Source organism: Dermacentor andersoni, chromosome 2 (genome assembly GCF_023375885.2).
Source record: "Dermacentor andersoni chromosome 2, qqDerAnde1_hic_scaffold, whole genome shotgun sequence".
Classification (NCBI taxonomy): domain Eukaryota; kingdom Metazoa; phylum Arthropoda; class Arachnida; order Ixodida; family Ixodidae; genus Dermacentor; species Dermacentor andersoni.
Window position 1 is genome coordinate 92,522,889 of NC_092815.1, and position 23,272 is coordinate 92,546,160.

The 23,272-nt window shown below is 44.0% G+C and overlaps 1 protein-coding gene across 2 annotated transcripts in view; it reads right to left on the reverse strand.

The window, feature by feature from the left end:
- Positions 1 to 23,272, reverse strand: part of Sema2a (Semaphorin 2a) — a 114,757-nt gene that overhangs the window by 34,141 nt on the left and 57,344 nt on the right. The window contains exons 1-11 of one of the 2 annotated variants that reach the window (XM_050188994.3): positions 18,821 to 19,341; positions 17,381 to 17,468; positions 17,222 to 17,273; positions 15,738 to 15,800; positions 15,242 to 15,349; positions 13,283 to 13,394; positions 11,508 to 11,672; positions 8,848 to 8,969; positions 4,492 to 4,600; positions 2,867 to 2,927; positions 1,804 to 2,147 (exon numbers count right to left, since the gene is read on the reverse strand). In XM_050188994.3, coding sequence (XP_050044951.1) covers positions 1,804 to 2,147; positions 2,867 to 2,927; positions 4,492 to 4,600; positions 8,848 to 8,969; positions 11,508 to 11,672; positions 13,283 to 13,394; positions 15,242 to 15,349; positions 15,738 to 15,800; positions 17,222 to 17,273; positions 17,381 to 17,468; positions 18,821 to 18,959 — 1,363 coding nt within the window. In that variant the 5' untranslated portion in view covers positions 18,960 to 19,341. Of the gene's footprint in view, positions 1 to 1,803; positions 2,148 to 2,866; positions 2,928 to 4,491; positions 4,601 to 8,847; positions 8,970 to 11,507; positions 11,673 to 13,282; positions 13,395 to 15,241; positions 15,350 to 15,737; positions 15,801 to 17,221; positions 17,274 to 17,380; positions 17,469 to 18,820; positions 19,342 to 23,272 lie in introns of those variants that run through there. The other variant, XM_050188996.3, reaches the window with a different exon arrangement.

The following is a 23,272-nucleotide window of genomic DNA, read 5'->3' on the forward strand; positions in this document are numbered from 1 at the left end:
CATCACAAATCAAAAGGGATCATCCCATAATACCATAAACATTCTTAGCTTGAATGTGCATAGTTATGTATGTGTTGAAATCAACCCAAAGATGTCTTTTTCAAACATTCACAGGCCAGAGAATGCTTCGGCTTGTTAAGTCTGTTTCTTGAATGTGAAGCCTAGCACGACCTGTCTTGGTTGACCCATTACAGTACTATGCTTTGCAAGAAAAAGTAAATACTCAAGTTCACTATATGCAGGCCAGGCACAAAACCTATGCACAAAGCATCTTGTTCATGGTCCTTGTGCCTTGCTTGTGTAGCAAATTTGTGCATCTATAGTTTATTGTGCTGAACAAACCTGGCCAATCAAGTGCTCTAATGATGCCACCAGTCAGCTCAATATTTCACATGTGCCCGCAAGCAATTTACTACAAAACAAACAATACAGCCAGTTCAGTAAGCTAAATAATGCATGGAATAATAAGCGCAAACCTTAGACAGGACAGTGCGGCAGACAAGGGTCATTGTTCCATCTCAAGAGTGCACTTATTAGTCCACACAAGAATGAACCTTAAGTAAAGCAATGAAAGAGGCTAGTTGGTGCACATTCCTGTTTACGTTGTGCTGAGTTTTACACCGGCAAAAAGATGAAAAAGAAGGGAACAAGGACGCGGACGGAGGAAATGTAACTACCAACTTTTTATTTTTGTTAGAGAACACGTTGGAGAACATTCCACCTCGCCTTTTGGCACCTGTGTATTAATATGCTCTCTAACCAAAATAAAGAGTTGGTAGTTTGCGCTTCGTCCATACGCATCCGTGCTCCCTATTTCGTCATCTTTCTTTTCGCCAGTGTAAAACTCAGCGCAACGTAATCATGAAGAATGAACCAGCTATCCCAGCAACATATTCTAGTAAGCCAAATAAGCCCAATAATTCAGAAATTAAGGACTAGCCCATGGCGAAAAGCCCCACAATACGTAGTGCTAAAGTTCACTTGCAATCTCAAGGGTCGTTCCCTTAAGCCAGCTTTTCAAGAGAGCCAATAAACGTTCCAGTTAATGATGCGTCAAATAATACACATGGATTCTGCTCCCTTGCCATTCAACATACACACAAATACATCTTTCATACATAGCGTTTCTCCAGTTCATAACTACCTGACAATTTGGCTAATGTGTTGGCTAATGGAGAGGAAAGATTTATGTTGCAAAAGCATGCTGCATGCGAAAGTAATCTACACATTGCATTTCAGCGCACAGGAAATTTGTATTGGACAAATAATTCAGAGCCTTTCCACTATGTGAACATGGAAGACCAGTGAATAAAGGCACAAACACATAACTTCGTTGTTTGTTTCGTCTTCTTCTTGTATATTTCTAATTTTAATTTTTTCTTATTCTTTTTCTTTTAAAAATTTTTTTTTTTCTTGTTAATTTTTTACCTCTTTAATATATATACACTGACCTTTCAACACGCATCGTCATAGAATAGCGTTTGGGCAACAGCGTTCATCTCTCCGGTGCATTGTTTGTTTCATCCTTTGTTCGGTTTTTTTATTATTATTATTACTTTATGCATATACACTGACGCTAAGCCACGCATCGTCATAATAAATTCAAGGGCATGTTACAGGTCCCCAAGCCCACAGGGGTATACGATGCCACTGTGCTTGGAGCCTTTATGCACTACCACCAGGATCAGCCCACATGATGATTTGTTTTTGTCAACATCTCGGACAAATTTTTTTCCAGATCGTAGCCATAGAGAGCTTCGCTGTAAATTAACAGGCAGGTAGGAAGGCAACGCAGTCACTCACGTGTGCCGGCAAAGTAGACGAGGTAGTCAACGCCGTCCACATCCACCTTGTGCACAGCAAGCGAGAGAAATACGACATTCTCACGGTAGAAAACGGGCCTTCCGCCGGACTGCGGCACGGCCGAGTCCATGAGGGTGTGGGTGCGGAGGAAATTGAGCACGGCGTCGGGCAGCGTCTTGGTGCTGTTGACGCATCGGCCGGGGCGTGGCTCGGGTACCTGACTCGTCAGCACGGGCAGCCAGGCTGATGACGACGTCTTCTGCTCCTTGAACTTGCCCCCAAAGGCACCCTGAATGTCGCTCAGCCGGAATGAGCACACCGCCGAACCGTGTGGGCCCCCGTGACTGCACAAGAGATGTCACATGGTTTAGTGCAATTATAGCTGTGAGCACACATCAAAAATAAGATAAAAAGGTCAATTGAAATATTGTTAGGTAGGCAGAGAAAGCAGGCAAAAAGAGATGTTAACTAACTGAATCATGATGGACCAAGGAAAGCATGCAGACAGCACACTTTGTTTTCTAGAGAAGAAAGGCAGCACCCGCTTTGCTGTAATGCAAAAGCAGAAATCCGTCTTTGTGCATGCATGTGTGTTTAAAGGTCAGAAGAAACTCCCAGGCCAAAGAAAGCAACACAAAACACACGGGAACATCATATTTTTCAATCATGATGGCCGAACACACAAAGTACAGTAAACTTGCAACTGAAAGAACGTAATATTCATTATAGTATTGGTTGCAATGGCATTCAATGTGTGACCTTCAAACATGTACCATCCATTTAACACAGCATGGCACTTGTGAACTTCCTGAAGTTAGAGAAGAAAGTCTAAAAAATGTATAGTGGTGATATACTCCTCTACGTGCTCTATACCATTTAGGCATTACGCATCTTGTTAGCAACAGTGCGGAAGACCCAAGACATTTATTTGCATTTTGATTGTCAAGACTCTACTTCTAGTGTCTGCTGCAATAAAACTACAAAGGCTCTTCCTGCTAAACAGATAGAATTTAGTAAGCTGAATGTACACACATTCATCCACTCTATGTAAATGAATACTCACAGTGATGTTGTAAAGACAGCATAAACATTGCTGTCATCGTCAGGAAACTTGTAAACAGCCTCTGCGAAATAAATACCACAAATCAGCCTTGCAAGCATGCAGCTGCAGCCTTGCTGTTGCAGCTAACTTAGGGCTAGCTACACAGTACAATGGTTAACAGCAAAGTTAAATTAAATGAGTTGATGTTCCTTGCAATGTCCAAGAACTTACACAAGCCGCAAGGCACAACAGGCTGTTTTAATAAAACCCCAACACATGCTCAAATATTTTCTGCAGCACTGGAGACTGTACAGCCCCCTACCATGCCAGACTGTACAGTAAACATGTTTACGATTAGCATGTTTGCATGAAATACAACATATGGTTAATTCAATTTAATCCACCTTCCTTTTGGCGTGAAGGCCACAACCGTCATTTTGGTAACGAGAGTCAGTTTTGTCCCTATGCCCTTAAGAAACACACGCAACTTTTCCTCATGCCTGCATTTATTTCAAGCCATGCCAATCCAGTACAACAGTCTATCACTGTTGTGCTGAATTCAGCACAAACACAAGTAGGAACGAGCTCAGTTTCATGAACAAATGCATGTTTCCAGTAACTTAAAAAGTTACACTGTCCCTTACGCAAGCACAATGCTTGCCAAAAGCATGCTAGTTAGACAGAGCGCCTATAAAAGCTTTATGACGTCCTTTGCAGCGATGCAACCAGTACAGTAGATGCCTCTGGTTGCTTTGCAACAGCACACTCAAACAGACTAAACTACACATGAACCTTGTGATAATGAAACCGGATATAACGAATTAATGGATATAACAACATAAATACAATTCCCCTTGAAATCCCCATAGAGATCCATGTACCTTAGACCTCGTTTTAACGAAATAAAATTGGTCTGCCAATGGACATACCACACTAGATTTGTCTCCGAAACCAAAAATACCGACCCTTTCACACCTAGCATATTGCTTTCCATCGGGTTCCACACTTGTTTGGTGCAGCAGTTCAAAATTCCTGTGTCAAATAGTTTGCTGAGCAACACTGGTCCTTCTCACCACCGCACGCATGGTGGCCATGCACGAGCAGCACTTCTTTCTTATCTTATCGCACCTCTCTCTCACTGTGGTATGTAGCTGGTGAAGCCAAGCCCACCTTTCGAGATTGCAAATTTCGGAGGCCATGCCTAGTTGTGCTTAAAACCAGTGCCTCCACTTCTCTCTCTCACTGCAGCATGCTGTACTGATGCAGCTAGGTGTGACCTCCGAGATTGCATGAAATTGGCATGAGCCTGCCAAGCCAAGGTGGTGTGCTCACACTGCGGGATTGCAGCATGATGACAAAGCGGCTGATCAGATAGTTTCACTTACAAGGGCACGAAACGAACACTTTGCAATGACAGGTCACACCACACTCTGACTGCGTATATATACAATACCTCATACAGTTTCTCAGAAGAACGGCTGTACACAAACACATCAAAAATACAGTGTCTTACTTCAGTAGGAAACAGGAAGGACAGAAGTAAACAGGCTGAAAAATGAAAGAAATTGCAAGCCTAGGTGAGAAAAACTGCCCAGACCTAGACATTACAACAGGAGAAGTTAACAGAGTAACGGATAAGTACTCACGAATTTCGTTGAAATAGAAAGGATATTCTCCAGGAAGTGAGCAGTTCAACCTCGCCTTAAGGAAGGTCGCCCAGTTGTGGGTTAAAATATTCTTACCGCCCGTGTCTTTCTGTAAATGTGAAAGGTCAAATAAGGAAAAGGTCACTGGTCGTTCGACAACTATATACAAGTAGAGTATCTAAAAGCTTTACCTTCAGGCATGCATACACACTTGGAAAACAGCAATGTCTGCAGATGTAATATAGTATGTACATGCAACATATTGCCGCACAATGTGTTTGCTTCCTAATCTTATCTTTCTTATTGCCACCGATGCATGGTCTCACCATTTTGTGTTTCAAGGTGCAAGCTGTCTGCGTGCTTGGCCTGCCACGCTTTGTGAGGGCTGTCAAGAGCTCTCTGCATCACGTATAGACAACACCTGGCAGAGGGCCACTTTACTTCTGCTTTGTCAACTACTGACTATGCTTGCTGCCAATGTTGCTGCGTTAGCACTGCCTGATTTCTGGGCACAATTTTGTCGATAAACTGTTTACAGTTTACTCCTCATCTCTGGCTTCCTGCTGGCCTGCCTTCTTCTTCACTGTCCCTATACCGTGACACTATCGAAACTCCCTCAAGTTTTATCATTTTATCTTTTATAACCGCTATGGCTTCAGTTATTCCTTAAGCACAATCATTATATTCCTCACAATTAAGTGAAAATTATCTAGCACAGGATAATCAAATTATTGTGCTGTGCTATTGTGGCCTTGAAATTAGCATATACAGTCAAATCTTGACACAACAAACATGAATATATAATGATTATTAAGTGTAACAAAATAAACACAGTAAATTCCTTTAATTCGACTCCGGTTAATTCAATATTTCAGCTAATTCAATTCCAGCGAAAGGCTCCGGCTGGTATTCATGCCATATGGGCCCAAACTTTCATTATTTGAATCTTAAAAACGGCTTTCGCCGGATAATGCAAACTTTACTAGTCAGCGCGTATCTGCCTGGCCACAATGTTGACTCCAATAGCGACCCCATTATTGGCAGCGTCTGTCTCGGCGGAGCTTAGGGGCCAGTGAATCCATTGACCAAGTCACCTCCCATAAAAAATGCCCATTTTCGGCCTGCCACAGGAAGACATTGACTATGGTATTTACCAGTTTCTAACACGTGCCTTTTTGTTTTTGAGAAAATTGGGCCGAAAATTGCCTGTGCTGTGCAATCAGACATGATACCTAAACCACCTTCGCAGCGCTTGCATTCTTTACCGCATAACACAAATGTATTGCAGAGAAGCTGACTTTTAAACCCAGCCATCATTATGCAACTGATATTGGATCCTTGCTCATTCTCCGTGCTAAAGAATCTAGTGTGCATTAGATTTATACTTTGTTTAGAAGCTTTGATGTCATTTCTGCATTAGTGTTCTCCTTTAGACACATAGTAAGCAGGTGCAAGTTTGATTTAGGGTCATGTTAGATTTAATTAGTAAAACGTGTTGGGCTAGTTAGTGTGTTTCATTAAGAAAAAAAATGCCAAAAAAGACGCACACAGGAAATATATAAGAAGACAGGAAAGAAATGTTAGAATTGGGAAAATACTACTAAATGCAACAGCAATGTGTTTAGGGCATTTTTTTATGCATTTTGTTTAATTCAATCCGCCAGTTAATTCGGTCAATTTCATCGGTCCAGTCATGGTTAAAATTAAATTATGGGGTTTAACATGCCAAAACCACTTTCTGATTATGAGGCACGCCGTAATGGAGGACTCCAGAAATTTCGGCTACCTGGGGTTCTTTAACGTGCACCTAAATCTAAGTACACGGACGTTTTCGCATTTCGCCCCCACCGAAATGCGGCTGCCGCGGCCGGCCAGTCATGGTTGAAGTTATGGAAGTTGACTAATATGAAATTTGGTTGGTTATGCTATATTTCAATGGAGTATTCTGCCGTTACAACCAAATCGAAAATGTGAGATCTGACATGGTGTTGGCAATAGCAAAGCAAATTTTTGTTCGCACGTGCCTCAAGATATATATTCTAGTAGCAAAAATGGCAAATGTAGTTGCCAGCTGCTTTTTCAGGCGACTGATCCTTTCAGACCTGCATGTTTCCTGCAGCATTGCCACATACCCCTATCGCCTTTGTAAAATGGCAATAACCAAAATTACGGACAACGCACAATGCCACAAACAAAAACTTGCCGGCTTTGAATAAAGTTGCCGGCATGTTTACTGGCATGACATCGCAACCTGTGTTGTCAACTCCCAACAAAGCGGCACTGGTTAGGCCTAGCAGCCTAAGGAGTGCAGCTGGCAGAGTGGCTGTGATAAGCTGTCACAGGAAGCTTGCCAGAAATATGTTCACACTCATAGACCTTATTGGTGATAAAGCAGCAGATCAGATGCACGAGCTAGACTGACGGCCGTTTTAGCATGTTATGGATCCATGTACGATCCACTTCATGTCTGAAAGGTCTGTCGGCGGCATGCACGTTTGGGCCTGCGGCTTGGCTTAGTTAGACTGTAGTCGGGAAGCCAGCTCGATGATCGCGCTTGATAATATTGATCGCATGGTTTTGTATCCATGGCGGTGCAGGGCATGCGTGTGTAACTTATTGTTGTTCCCGTGCCTGTATCGGCAAGGCAAGCTGTCAATGGATCATCAAAATCCACAATAAATCTGCTGGGCCATTGGAGGCACTCCGCTTGCATTTCTTTCACATAGGCCTATAGCACTGTCTCTTTTTCACTAATATCAGTGTGTATGCTTATAACGAATATCGGATATAACAAAGTTATTTTTGTGGTGGATGGGACATCGTTATAACAAGCTTTGACTGTATTCTTGGATTGAAGGCAATATTGAAGTGACCATATATGGCTGCTGAAGACAGTGACCATGAAAACAGATGTTAAAGGGACTGACAACCGATTTTTAAGGACCTAGTTTTTTGTGGCGCAAGGCAATGCTCACCCTTGGTAATGTTTAAATCTGCAGTGGTTACTTCCAAAAGTGTGTGGGTATTCAGTAAGCAGAATTTTTCAGTCTGAGCAGCCTCTAAAAGAGTAAGAGTCCCTCCTCCAGCAACGCTGAGAAGTTAGAGCAATGTCGATAGCCCGCCTTGCAAATTGTAAAAGCCACCTATCGTTTGCTTTCACATGAGTGATTGTAACTGTGGTTAACCACCTACATTTTGTCCTTTTCAACCACTTTTGAAAATAAAAAGCTGGTGCAATAAGTTCACATTGTTGTACAAACATTTCTTATATTTGTACAGAGTTTTTCCCCAAGCGCACGCCTATGTAATGGCTGGCTGGCCCCCGTCATCGTTGTTCTGTCGATAGACGAGCCAAGCCAATTCATCAAAAACGAAGGCAAAGAGAGCGCCAGTTTTCTGCTCACTAGAAAAGGAGGCTTATCTGCACATTGTGAGGCAGGGAAAATTTATAATAATAAAAAGTATGCTGCATTTCGTTACTAATAGAAAGACCAGGAACCGTGCACACTAGTAGAACGTCATGTGGTGGACCTCTTATGCAGCTTCATGTTTTTGCCACATGGGACACCAAAGGTCATTTTTCACTACTTTTAGTGATGAATTAAAAATATAAATCCACACTTAATGAGAAAAACATGGCTCGTTTTAGCCACTAAAACAGGGAATCATTCCATCAGCAGGGTTATCTCGACACATGTTCTAAGCGGTTGTCTGACCCTTAAACACACTTCTGCGTTTGTTCAGACATTTGTAAAGCAGCAGTTCTTAAACATATATTCAGTCATTTTAAATGGTATGATCTGTTCACTGGTTATTGAGATGCTCTCTTTCACATGTATATTTATCGTTAAGAAAATGTGTATGCAGAAGATCACATGTATATGACAATAAATCACTGTCCTTTTTGTATGCTTTAATGTAGCATACATTACATTTCAATTTACTAGGATTACATTCCAGGTCCTTTAAATCTCCTCTGCCATCTGTGATCAATGACACAGGCTCTGTTGCATGAGGGAAACTGTCTTTCTAACATCAGGGTTCAGTGAAGACTGGAAAACAACCAATTTTGGTTCAAAACGTTGTTTCTTGCACACATTAACACAAGTCTCAATCAGCCTTTTTTCATCAAGGCATCAGGTATAGTTGCTGTGTTAGAATGTCATCAAGAAAATGGCATGATGGTAGAACATGTGTACGTATGGCACTTAAAACATGAACAGAAGCTGACTGTGCTATAAGTGTTCACCAGCAATATTGCTTTGGGTAAAGAAGAACGTGGCCTGAGCACTCTAATTACATGCAGGAAACGTTTTGCAGCCGTGCTCTCAATTATCTATTAAAGAGAGTGCTCACCTTACACACACGGGCCACACGTGAATAGATGACTTTGCCGCAGTTGATGTACTCAACAGCACTCTCCCGGAAAAAGAAGAACACATGATCTCCAATGTCAAAGGAACCCACAAAGTTGGGCTCTGCAAGAAAGGATGGGGGAATGGGGCACAACAATGTCAAAAGATTCACAGTACAACATACACAGGTTTGTAAAATGCACACTGAATCACAGCATACACTTCAAAAAAAGAAGTAACATGTACAGGCAAACATGACGCCAGTATGAACCCGCAAAAGTTCTAATATATTTCGTTCATATCACGTAACTTTGTTCAGTTGCCTGTTCGTTAAGATACATAACATGTTATTTTATTTTTCTTGCAATGTTCAGGCCCAGTAAACTCAAAGCCATTGGGTGGTCAGCACTTGAGTGATCCGCAAATGACAACAATGCACTGGGGTAGGGTCACATTATTGTAGGAGGTGCCTGCAGAAGAGCATGTAAGCCACCTCAACAATCAGGGAAAGGCTCAGAGGCTACTTCAGTGCAAAAGCATTATTAAAGAGGGCCGTTCACTCCAGCAGTACCTCCGCTTTCTGCAGGTTTCTGCACACTGCATTAAGATAGTATAAATAACTTATGATAAACATCCAGACTGAGGGTTCGGCAGTCAAAAACGTTGAGTTTTTTCTGGTAAAAGCAATAAGCAAACCATTCAGATACAAATCAGGGCCACAAATTATTTAGATAAATTTGGTGCCTTCACCGTGGACTCCTACTTTCGGACAACCTGTGTTTTAACCCAAGTGCTGCAACAATTCCTTGGATTTCAGAACCAATACTGAGTTGAAAGATGCTCTTGCATCCAAGCAAGTGGTGCCAAAAAGGAAATGAATGTACGTGTTTATGTTCCAGTACAACTATGTTGCAATAATTACAAAAGGTAGTATATTAGTAGCAATATAGCAATTACAATTAACCCATGAGCAAGGTCAACTAATGCATTCATACAATGCTGTCATAACCCAGTCATATACAGTAGAGCCTCGTTGATACGTTCCCGTTACGTACGTTTTCCGGGCGCCAACGTTCGCAAACGAGAACACAAAAAATGACACAATATAGTTACGCTCTTTTACCGGTTCATATGTTCCCAGAAAAACACCGAGTTTTCGGCACCTACGTTCAGTACATCGCTAAACTGCGATCGTATGATACGTTTTCCGGCCGCTAGATCCCATGTAAACAAGAAAATGCGCGATGGGCGCGCGATCGGAAGCAGTATATAGCTGCCCGCCGCAGCAGCTTCACCGCAATATTCGGCCACCCGTTTCACGTGAAAACGCCGCCTCCCACTGTTTCTCATTTCGTTATCAGGAAATCCCAGGGTCCTTGCACGCGGCATTCACAGCTATAACCGCCAACCCTATTGCGATAAGCATCTACGCGTATCCGTTACAGAGCGCGTGGTGCCGTCGGAAGCGTAGCGCAAGCTTTTAACAGACGATAACCGAAACGCGCCACCGTTCCCTGCCGCAGACCGCGATCGTGTACGCTTTCCGGCCACTAGATCTTGTGTGAACAAGAAAAGGCGCGAGGCGCGCGCGATCGCGAACAGTAGCCGCCCGTCTCACGTGAAAGCGACGGCGCGCAGAGTTTCTCATTCCGGTACGGGCGAATCTCCGCCCGGGTCGTCGCACGCCGCATTCACAGCTATCGCCGCCAGACCTATTGAGATAAGCATCTTCACCTATCTGTTTTACAGCGCATGGGGCGTAGTGCCATTGGTAGCGTACTGCACGCTTTTAGTAGGTGATGATCCAAACGCGCCGCCGTTCCCTGCTGCAGGCGGCGCGATGTGCACGGGCATCAAGTTTCGCCTGGCGTCGCTCACCAGCTCGATGTCGTTTCAGTTTCCCGTCGCCCTCTTAAAACACTACGCAGTAGGAAAACAACAAAACGCGTCTCGGGCCGCCGGAGCACCAACCAGCTCGACGCGCGTCGGTGTCTCGTGCCGCGACGATCCGCGCGACGCTTGGCATTACGTAGATGTGAACAATAGTCGAGTTTGTTGAATTATTTTTATTTCGGATTGTACGTTTCCCGGTTAGTACGTCTTTTCTCGCGGTTTCTTCCAAAGCGTATGAACAAGGTTCTACTGTGTTTTCATCACTATCCTCAACATTGTACTACTATATCCAATGGTTAGAGGAGTCAGTGTTTCCAAAGAAAGCAGTGTAAATAAAGGAAACTGTTCTGAGAGTGCAGACTGTGTTCCCCTGTCAATGTGTACGCACATCTTGGGAGAAGTTATTCCGGACCCATGCATCGTATGTACCAGAGAACTACCACCTAGAATGAGTTTTCCCACTTGCAGTGCAACAAAGTGACAACAGCTATTCAGCAGTGCACAGTTGCTTTCAAGTGAACACCAATCTTATGCAATGCTTATGTAAACATTCGTTCTAATGCACAACAGTGGCTGCTAGGCCATGTGAAATGGTACATTGCAGTGGAACTGCTTAGTGCACTACTGGCTGCCAAGTCTGTGTCGTATTTATCTCAATATCAACAGCTTCAGAGCACTTTTCATGGTTATGCGAGACAATGGTTGTTGTTGTTTTTTTCCAGAAAGGTGCTCTGAGGAAAACAAACTGTTCCGAGAGCGCAAACTTACTGTCAAGCCACATGGAGTCATACTTGAGGGTGCGCATAAAGAACTCGCTCTGTTCGTGAGTTGTCCTGTTGAACAGTGCCGATCGAAAGATCACAGTGTCAGCCTTGGTAAACTCGGCGACCGTCCCACTGTACAATCCTGGCATGTCCCCAGGATTTCCATGTTCTGTAGGTGGCACACATAAACCCAGTAAAAACATTTTGCAACAGCTGAAACTTACACCAATACAAAGAGAAAAATGAGTTTTATCCAAAGCACATGACATCCAATTTTAGTGAGAAATGCAACCAATGTTCCAACAGCGGAGTTGGCACTCAGCAGAAACCACTTTCTTAAGTAAAATTGCAGAATTCGACATCCCAAGAACATAAACTAAAGACCAAAGAGGAGAAAGAATGGTACACTAGCAACACTCTGTTTGCAAAACTGTTGATTGCATATCAACACACCAATGACAGCATTTCAACTGTCGAAAAGAATTATATAGTTCTATTTTTCAAGCAAACAAGAATTAAGCATTTTGTTTTGTTCAGTCTTCCTTCCAGAAAAATAGCATAAAAAAAAGCTAGCATAGTACTTCCTAAAACTTAGCTGTGCTAACAAAAATTCCATTAATATCTACGTGTACAAAACTGAGGTCAGTTGAAATACAGTAGACATCCTTCAACGCAAACTTGAAAGAATTTTATGGGTAGCTTTGGTCCTATCAAGAAGGTTAGTAAATCTATATGGGACACTTTCACCAAGAACAGAGACTTGGTATGATAGAAGGGGATGGTAACATGACAGGCACAAGGTGCCAGAACCTTTTAATTTGTCAAGCAGCTCCTAATGACATCAGAAACAGTACCAAATAATGGTAAGGGCCAGCAAACTGGTTATTACTAAAGAAAAATGCTACATTAAAGAACGAGAAAAAATACAGCCCAGCAAATTTTACGAGGCAGCATACTAAGTGAGTTGGCTGCCACTGCAAAAATAAATCCCAGCAAAGCAAACAAACATTAACAAACACAAGCAATTAGATCAGCCTGTTGTTATTTGCGTTTTTTTTATCTACACATTTTTCTTCTTGATATTTGTTGCAGGCATCTTCAACAGTAAAAGGATGCAAATTTTCAATCCAAGTAATGTCTCAAATTTAGCAGAATAATGCTGTCACTAGCACAGTTTGTGCATGAGAAAGATTCAGGAGAAAACAAAAGAAGGCCATGTAATTTTTATTTCTTTTGCTAAAAAGTAATCTTTTTCCCCTCTGCAAACACTAAAAAATTGTTACAGAAGAGTAATCCATCAAGCTAACCTGACTTTGTGTTTATGCTTTCAAGTCTTTCAAGTCAACGCAAAAGTAACAAAACCAATATCAAAGCTCAGAGCATGTAAACATAATTTAGCAAGTTTATAAGCTAAAATCAAGATCAGAGCACATGTAGGTAAAGGAGCTACTATATTGTGTATTGACCCGAGTTCTAAAAAATTTATTTTTGTGAAGCCATACACATGAAATGTACCCTCACACATAAACTAAAGACTGAAGTGAAGGAACATTCTTAACAGTGAACGCTGTTCCAAATTAGTACTGACATTATGCATGTTTTATTACTCTTACAAGTTGTTATACCATACCTGAAAACCCCACAAACAAATGCACAAATGAACGCTTTGAAAGGCAACACAAGACCTGACTAATGGCAGTAAAATTTTTCGCCAACAATATAAACCAACAAAAAGGTCTACAGCCATGAGAAAGAGTTTGTGACATTGCCTCAACTCACCAACCCAAACAGCTGTAGAGTTATCATCGGGATCGAATGGGCATTTTCCTATACCCCGGCCAATGTCTCGCAATGTCAGCTGACTTTTCGACACTTCTGTCAAGTTGCTGCTCTGTAAGAGAGATCACCCACGCACACAGTTCAGGAGCGAAACTGTACACTATGATGCAAAGCGGCTTAACAAAATGTGTTGCTTTGCTGGTTGGTTCATTAACAAGCACACACCTTAACAGGAAAAAGGAAGTAGACACAAAATGTATTTCACCAAGTAACCAAACTGATGAATATGTAGTTTAACACAATGAAACTAAGTGCATGAGCTTTCAGAAAGACAAGAAAATGTGACAGTAACACTAAGCAGGTAACAGTAATTATAATAATTGTGACCACGATATACATAAAAATGATGAATGAGCATGCTGCACCTGCATTTGATCCCTATGCATTAAAAAAAAATTATTTGACATACTTCACAGATAAAAATCAATAGTTAAGCAGCTATGTGCTGTGAGTACATGCCTCAGGCATGAGCAGCCAAGAACGGTGCACATGAGGGCAAAGAAAATGCCACAAACACATGCTCAGTAATACCAGGGAGCTTGAAAATAAATATGTGATGGATCACACCAAACAAGACCCCCTCATAACCTTCTCCTGGGAACTGAACCAGCAGTGCATCACAGCCGAGAAGAGTCACTGAATATTGCATTAATCTCTCACAGACTTAGGTGTTGGCTCTACAAACAAACAGGCTCCAGCTCCCACCTACAGTGAGGAGGTTCACACGACTGCAGCATTTGAACAAGGTGAAAGTGGGGACGTCAATAACACAGGGAAGGAAGAAGAGGGAGAACCTTTGAGGTTACAATTGGCTGGAACATTTATCCATGTTCGCTTTGTGGGGAATTTTTTGCCACATTGCTGACCTGTCACAAACATGAACTACAAGCTGTAGTCATTCTCCACTGTAGTCTCATTTTACATGCCTGAGTGGTTTATGCAAACTCCATTAATGAACATCTAGCCCTAATATTCACATGTTATGTGCAAGAGGAAAGGGTTCAGTGGCATTGAAAATTATGTTGCTAAATTGGGAGCTTAACTATAAAAAAGTAACTCTAAAAGCCCATGTAGTGGATATTAAGAAAATTTTATAATTTTTTACAGCACAGGCTCTCACAGCAGTTCATGTATGCACATGTTTTAGCCCACAAGTGCATTCAGGGCATCATTGGGTTTCTCGAGGGCCTCATTATGAACTACTGAAAGAAATGCCTCGGAGGGTCAATGGCGACCAACAGGCTGCTTAATGTCAACACAGAGGTTGCTACAGCAACTAATATCACCAGCTTCTGATTACTCATTGGCGCTGGTAATGAGACTCACATTCTTCTCTAAATAAAAAATTTCTGTAATGTTTCCATAACGTTCCCACAGAACATTTAAAACTCACATCTGTGATCACTGCCACTGTCGTCTGTACAACAGACATTTCCAGTAAAATTGAATGGCTATTTTAATGTTGGTATGCAGTAGGCCATACTGCAACAGAGCTTTACAATGTGAAACAAAGGCTAACCACATGCCCCTCCCTTCCACACAATTTTGTAGCAACAAAATACAATGCATCAGTGCATGTGCTAGCCATGAATTTGCATTGCAAGCAATACAGCCTTGCACAGATGGCTTCTTTCATTAGCTTTTTTAGGAAATTGATTAAGTTTACTTTAAAGCTGAAGTGAGTTCATTATTTGGAGAACACAGCCCAAATGAGCTCTATGAATGCCTGTTGGAGAATTAAAACTGTTTCGTTAACTATACAATTTGTACAATAGTGTTTCAAAAGATTATTCAATCACACATACAGTAGAGGCGCAAAAGCTATGTGCCCTGTTTATGCAATAGTTTTAACTCGCTCTTAGCTCAGTGAAGTTTAAAAAACATGACTGTAGTGCTTACATAAATTTCCATGTCCCTTGGATTCTGTGCATTTGTTCCACATATGTAGAGCTTTGTTCCATCTCCAATGGGCTGGATAACCTTGATGTGGTTCCTGCACTCGTAATCCTGCAAAGAGGTTCGTACAAATGCAAAACACAGTGCTGTGAATAACGGGCAGGAATGCAGCATGCAAACATCAAATGCAACACCCCAAGACAAACCTTGCCTTTTCCAATATGCCTAAAGTTACTAAAAAGCAACAGTAAAAACAGTGCATATCAATGAAAACTTTGTTGCAAATGATGGAAATAAGCTTTTACTGAGCAATCTGTCTGTTCACAGTGAAAGATGTTCAAGCACAGGACATATGTTCACAAAGGCACAAGTTCCTTTGGCACAAAGTCAATTAACCATGCTTTGTAATAGCCATACATCTATGGTACAATTTCTGTTTAATCAAAAAAAAAGGTCATGCTGGAGAGGCTGAAGGCATGTGTGCTATGCTGCTACGTACCTCTCGTTTTCCTTTGTAAACACAAGTAGAAACAACATCCTTGTTGGCACTGAGACTCCGGTCCTGAAAAGGAAAGCAACCATGAGCAACAGGACATTGCTCACAGTAAAGACAATATTTTGACCTAATATTTAGCTCCAAACAACATAGTTCACACTCAATACAGTGTGTCGACCTTTCTAGTATGAGGGAGTGACAAAGAAAAACAAAGAAAAAAGAAGCAGCAACCTTATGCAGCAGTTTAATTTTGAACATTTCCTTCGCAATCTTCTGCATATGTTTAAAAGGGTAAGAAGTGAAGGATTCCAATGTCTGGTGCTAACATCCTTATTTACGAGTAGTGCAGATTACTAATTAACAACATTTATTAAGCTGTTACAGTGCCCAGTAACAATCAAACAATCAATCTGTAGTCCCTCACTATCAGCCCACTTACAGAGTTCGTACAAGTTTCAGAGACAAAAGTTCAAGGGTATTCAGGGACTTTCAAAGCTTCATCAAAGCTTCTTCAATGGTGTAGAGCCATATCTCATGTAGCAATTTTTTACTATAACAATGTTTCCGAAACACTATACATAGCTTTATTGCACTGAAGATACAAAAACCATATCGGAGTGTACAGCCTCAATCACTTCACGTTCCTGATGAGGGGCGAATAAGCAGCATTAACGTTAGAGGGGAACCAGCACACTCGCCTACTGTCGGGTTTTCCAGTTCCGTGCAAGTTGTTGTATGAAGGAATGTGTATGCATTCGTGCTGGCTTTAAATTTTTCATACATATCATTGTTTCTAAAATGGGAAGTTTCCCAGGTCCAAGTTAATCTACCATAAAAAGTGGATCACACAATTGATTTTAAGACTGTATTATTTAAGAAATTCAAGGGTTTCCAAGGGAAAATAAGTTTTCCAGAACTTGAAAATGTACTTTTCAATTTCAACGGTTTTGAAACCTTTTTGAATATTTAAAGCACCCTGCTTGAACTTGTAAGGTCAGAATGAAATAAAATAATTATCTTCTCACATCCCTATCCCATATAAAAAGGGAGCTGGACAACATACAAAACTTATAGAGATCAATAAATTAATATTACCAATAACTTCTATAACACCAAAATTTGATCAAATATGCAGTAACAATATCAGGGGATATGAAAGAAAGCGTGCAAATGACTTGTCAACAATCACTGTAAATATCAACATGAGTAGCTTTGATGTAATAAGAATTGCTCAGCTTTATAATCAACAGCTCACTGAATGAGTGCACAGTATAGCAAAACGTCTCGCAGCATGATCCCATCTTGTGCATAAAATTAGGAACTAACAAAGGATGTTCTGCTTACTTGCTTATCACAATTACACGCAACACACCAACCAAAACAAAGAGCTCCTGATACACTGTCTGTTTTCCACAGGTAGCTGCAGTACTGTGGGAGCATATGTGAGTATGTATATGTACAACATAAAAAATAATGGATGCACTTACATTGCACTTGGTTCGATTAATATTTGCCAGGTTGAGCCGGAAAACTTTGTCCCTGGAACGTGAAAATTTTACAATATAACGCTACTTCTTTCTTTGTATGACTGTGGTGCTGCAGAATAATGCCTCTACTAGCAAAAATGTATAATACGAGTTGCTTACATGCCACCAACAAAAAGAATCTCGCGTTTGCGGTCCATGTAGAAGGTGCGATAGTACAGGCGCCCACATGAGAATTCCCGAGTGTGATCTGCAGAAAATAAAACAGAATGTGTTAGTAAAAACAGTAATGCTTCTTCTCCCTTTATGCTGCACACATACCAATGACAACCACTTCTCGACATATGAGTTACAAGTGCTCTCCGAGAGGAGGGACACAAATGTACCAGTCAAAGCATAAAAAGAAATGCCTGATCTTGCGCTCAAGATGGCTAACTGTTCCAGATCATGTGCTGAAATCAAGGAAGTACCGCAAGGCACATTTTTCAACACAAGAACTGCTTAGCATTCATCATCAAGTGCAGTTTGATCTTGAACTTCCAAAGTAATTGGAGGTTGAGTGTGATCAGCTGTTCTCATTCATATCAGACCCCTTTGCCTCTCGCCCGTGTGGAACTAGTAAGGGAAGGCAAAACTGGGCCTTATACATAGCATCAATACAAAATTCCAATCGGTTGGGAGAAGTACTGGTCATGCAATAGGTTTGCCACTTCACAGTTCCCTCCACAACACCCCTCCCACACTCTTCCATAACATTGTTACAGACAACTCCCTACCTCACTCACTTGCTATATAAAGAGGGACACAATGGTAATACAAATTCAGTGTGCTCCTTAAGTGGCTGTGAAAGTACTGAAAAAGTTAAAACCTCTATTGACTTACCCACAATGCATGAAATATTAGGGTGCCATGCGTGGCAAAGAGCCCACAGAAAAATGGACAGTTGAATCAATCAGCAGTGGCAAACATTGGAAGCAATATCCTGGAGCTATTGTTTTCACGAGACGAGATGTCTTTGTTAGGCTAACCCTGAACCAAAACCAAGTCCCCTTGCCGAAACATTTGCTCCAGGCTGAAGCTTCCCTTGTCAGCGAAAGCTAATCAAGTGTGCAGTGTGGTGGTTGCACAGGAAAGTAGACACTGCCTTTTTATATTTTTGCACACTTAGATTAGCTACAACAATATTTTGTTTGTTCACGGATCTCATGCTCTCAAATGGTGGGATAGATAGAAAACTTTAGCACTAATGAGCTAAGTTGTGGTACGATTTTTACGAAATTTTATTGGCTTGTCACCTTGTCTCTAGTACAAGACACTGCTATATTCAAACGTATGCAACAAAAGAAATGCGAATGTAATACGCTAAAGATTGTATATGCTAAATGGACCACAAAAACACAAAAAGGACGGTGGCACTCCCCTCCGAGCAATGAAATGGACAGCGCAAAAAAAGTACAGCCGCGGCGCTCTTCACACTACCGCCGTGCAACTTCTGCCCTCACTTCGCTCTCTGCTAAGCGTCAACCACCGAAGAACACTGCCCGAAATGTGTCCCGCCGGAGCGCCTGTCACCGGCCCCGAACCAAACCTGGCGCCGCTCACCCCTGCGGTGCCTGTGGGCAAACGTCGCAGCCGCGGGCAGCAGTAGAAGCACCACCGCCGCCGCCAACAGCAACAGGAGCGGCAGCGGGGGCCACCGCCGCGGCACAGCCGCCACGCACGCCGGCAGTGGTCGGCCCATCGGCGCGCCAGTCAACGCCGACCCGTGGACGGAAGCCGTGGGCCAGCGAGCGGACCCTCGCGTCGGCGTGCCGGTCGCCGCATAGCACAACAGCGCCGATGATCGCTGACTAGCACTCGACAGCTGAGCCGGCCGAGCGCACACTGCCGTTCTCTCAGCAGGCGGCGCAGACGGGGCGCGCCGCTCGTTCGCGCTTCCCTTGTATACGTTTTCTTTTCCTTTAACGACGGTGGCGGCGGCGGCGCAACGGTCGCCTTTCCTACCTCGGGCTGTCCGTCTCTCTTTTTGGCCCGATCGATGCACAGGGGGGTCACCTACGCACTCAGTATTTCCATCCCCCCCACCACCACAGGCCCCGACGCAGCCCCGCGGCACACTCCGGCGTCGCACCTAGACGTGCCGCCGCGCTGGCCGAGCGCCCACGGTCGAATGCGCTTTCGAGCGCATCCCCGGCCGCCGCTATCGGAGCGCCGTCCCTCCCCTCCCCTTCCCCACGATTTCTCCCGCTTTCCCATCGTCCCGAACGGTGCTCTCCCGCCGGCACACACACGCACTCCCCCGGGAAGGGAACGACGCGACGCAGCGCACGGGCGTGTGCGTCACCTCGCGGAAGGACCTGTCCGCGTTGTATCAACATTCGCGTTGATTGCGCCGCCGTCCCATTCGAGGAGGAGGAAAGAGAGAGGGTTCGCGGCACACGCCAGTTTACCGGCGCCGGGTGCTGCTGGCTGCGCGGTACCTGCTCTCGCGATCAAACGCGAGCAGCACAGGGCCTGGCGGGAAGCGCAGGTGTACTTTTGCACTCGCCCTCCCGCGCCTTTCCTCTCCATCCTCGCACTCCCGCTTTCGGTTTCACCTCTCCTGGCGCGTGTTTGCCGAAGTGAGCCATGCGCGTCGCCGGCGCACCGCGTATATAATGCACACGAAGCAGCAGGCCCACTGCCGACATAATTAGTAGCAACGACCACGGCGACGCCCGCAAAACGCACCTAAATAAACGACGCGCGGATCCGGACGCAAATACGCGACTGCGTTCGGCTGGCCTTCGTGGGCAGACCTGTTATCCGCGCACAAAGCGACCGAGGGCGCGTATGATATGAAAGGGCCTCACTGTTTGCTGGCGCGGACAAACAACTGAACTGAATGATATGGTACGCAGGGCGGTTCAGGTCTTAAGTCTCGGTGTTCTGTGTTTCCGTGCGCATATACTCGTTTAGGTTTTACCGCTCTGTCTTGCTGACCACGCAAATTGCTTGCACTTGCTCCTTTCGTTATCCTTGTGCGTCCCCTTTGTATGATGTACTTCATCACGCATGGGCCAAATCGCTGTTCATGTTTAGTCGCCCAGCCGTGTCCGACTATCCGAAATTCCATGCACCTAAGCACTCTAGCATTGTATGTCTTCCAGCGCTTCGCGTAGAATGCTTAGCCATTCGGGGAAAAGTCGACACGCACGTGGTCTCGTGCGTGTCGACGCATTCGCATAAATGTTTCCCTGCTCATGTTAGTCTTGCTCTCTTTTATCTGAGCTTTCTGAATATATATATTTTCTTTCCTGAGTCAGTCCTTGCTGTACCAATGTATTTCTGTAGTGCCCCTGTAGTACCCATTCAAGCTCAGTGGGGGCAAGCTGAAGGTCTATTTGATTCGCGTGCAATGCCTCAACTATATAGCCCAGCCGGTGAATGTAGTTCGCTATTCGTTCCAACAGTGCAATATGAAGCCATCTGAATGTCGCGATTCGCTTCACACGGAGCAAGCTGGTTCCGTTCGCGGAACTTGCTGGAGAGGCGCAGTACACGCCTCGTGCACAATTTGTCGGACCAGTTCTGCACGAGCATTGAACTGGCACCGAACTGCCGAGAACTACATACACTGCACATAGTAAAGTGCGAATCGAACGAATATTCACTCAGATGTGAAAACAAAAGTCGGAATGACAGACTCACACCCACCCGCTCGCACTCACAGCAGCTCTCTGATTCGCTCGTGAGTGAGTGAATCCAGTCAACGTGCGCGAATGTTTGATATTTCCAACAGGAATCGAGTACACCTCTGATTCGAACATCCGATTACTGCTGATATATTTCGTTATTGGGCGAATAAGCTGACTATAGCACGCTTTACAAGGCAATGATTTGGGGGAGTTTGCGAATCCATGGCAGGGCTTTTCAGAACTACGCAGAAATTACGGGAACGACAACATATCTGCCGAGAGTATCAAGCGCATTGCAGGTGAAGTTTCAATTAGTTTTTAGCAACTCCCTTATTATGCTTATCCTTGCTTTTTTTCTTTTACTTATAGAAACAAAACATACAATGTTCGGTGTTTGGTTCGATATTCAAAGCCTGCATCTTTCGATCAATCGCATCCGATTCGAACGCTCTTACTCGATCGTGAGCGAGTCCGTCAACCTATACGCGTAGGATTCATGTCAGCTGCATGGCTCCGTAATATACTGTCCAGCCATATCGTTCACTGCCGTCCGCTTCTTTCTGTTTCATCCATCTACCGCGTCACTATAGCGTCCGCCTCTCATGATAATGATGGTGTATGGATTTTTATGACGCAAGGGTAAGCCATGACCAAAGAGTGCCAAGACAGTATTTTCTTTAAGGCGCCCGTCTTTCAAGGGACTCTCGGAATTTCACACACCGCAGCCGAAATATTGCAACGACTGCTTAAGAACGTCAGCCAAGAAAGACAGGGCAGATGAACTGCCAAAACATCGGCTCGCAGCATCCTCAAATGAAGTTGTAATATACATCTCCCTCCCTTTTCAAATCACGAATGCGCACGTTATCGCTGGGCGCAAACGCAAAAATCAATGACGGCTACCAACGGTGCAGGTGGATATCAAACAAATACGGCCCAGCAAGTGAGAATCAGGTTGGCGAAATTAATAAAAAAAACAGACAAACAAGAAAGCCAGCGTTTCCCGTGTCGTAAAGCGGTCATGAGAGCAACGACTACCATGGAGCGACGTCACTGCCACAGGAACCAAGAGCAAGCGCAATTCAGAGATAACCAGCCCTATTACCACAGCTTCGCCAGGCGAGAGTACTCCAACTTAGATGAAATTGCCCGAATATTGACTCTTCAAAGGAAAGAAAGATAGAGAGGAAGGGACGCGATAGCACACGGGGGCTTCCTCGTGTCTCAGTTGAGCCAGAATGGAAGGGCAGGGCGGAGGAGTGGGAGGAGCCGCATTTCCAGTTAATGGACGGCCACCACCAAAGTCTGCGCGTAAATATGATTATACGCATAAAACACGCCCTCTTGCAATCTAACGCGCTCATCTCCAAACAATATCGGTAGAAAGCCGAACGCCTGTTCACCCCATCCGCAAAAGGTACCATTAGGAAACGGGGAAAAAAAGGCCCACTGGCGGCTTCTCTTTACCAATCGCATACGATGGCTTCTTTCCCTAACAGAGTAGAAGGGGTGGGGAGGTGATGGCTGCATGGTTTGCATTACTGGACAAGCCACGGTGAGCTTCCCTCTATATCGACGTCTGCTTCATCAAACGATCTCTGGAGAAGCGCGCGTCTGCCGCAGCGCGCCAAAGCGGACGTGCATTGAACCGAAAAAGAAAACAGAGAGAGAGAGAGAGAGAGAGACCGGCATAAAAAGAAAACGCGATCTATGGCTCGGCAATAGGAATGAATGAAGGCCAGCGCGAGCGAAAACACCAGAGTCACTCGCTCGTTTGCCGAGCGTATGCGATGATCGATGCTCTATGCCCAAAAGTGGCTTCACTGCACTGCAAACAGAAAATGCGGGGAGACAAACGTCGCAGGGGAGACGGACGCTTCCCGCCGCGCCCGCTCGGGTCATTGTACATTAAGCGGACCACCACGGCGCGGCCCGTTCACTTTATCCGTAGGCAAGGAGGAGCGAGAGAAAACGTGTTCACATTGACTGTTGCTGGCGTTCTGTGCGCATTCCGAGTTTTGTCTGTTGTCCGTAATAACTGCTAGGCTGAGTGTTTACTCCGGCTGCGTCTGATCAGTGCACACACGTGCCTTTATTTTTTGTCTTATCTTTCTTAAAACCACCCGGTAACCGTACTCTTTGGATTCCTGTTCGGCCCAATAACCGTCTGGCGATTTGGATGTTCTCTTATTTTTTTTTAATCTAAACATTCCATCCCATCGATGCCGTCGTTTGCTGTTTCCCTTTTCCAACCGGAAAACTCGGCAAATCCGAGTGCTGGGTCTGGCTGCAGCATTTGGGCGCGGAGCCCGGGTTGCAGCATTAATTAAAAAGTTTTCCTTCTTTCGGAAACACGGGCGGGCGGCGTGGCCGCAGC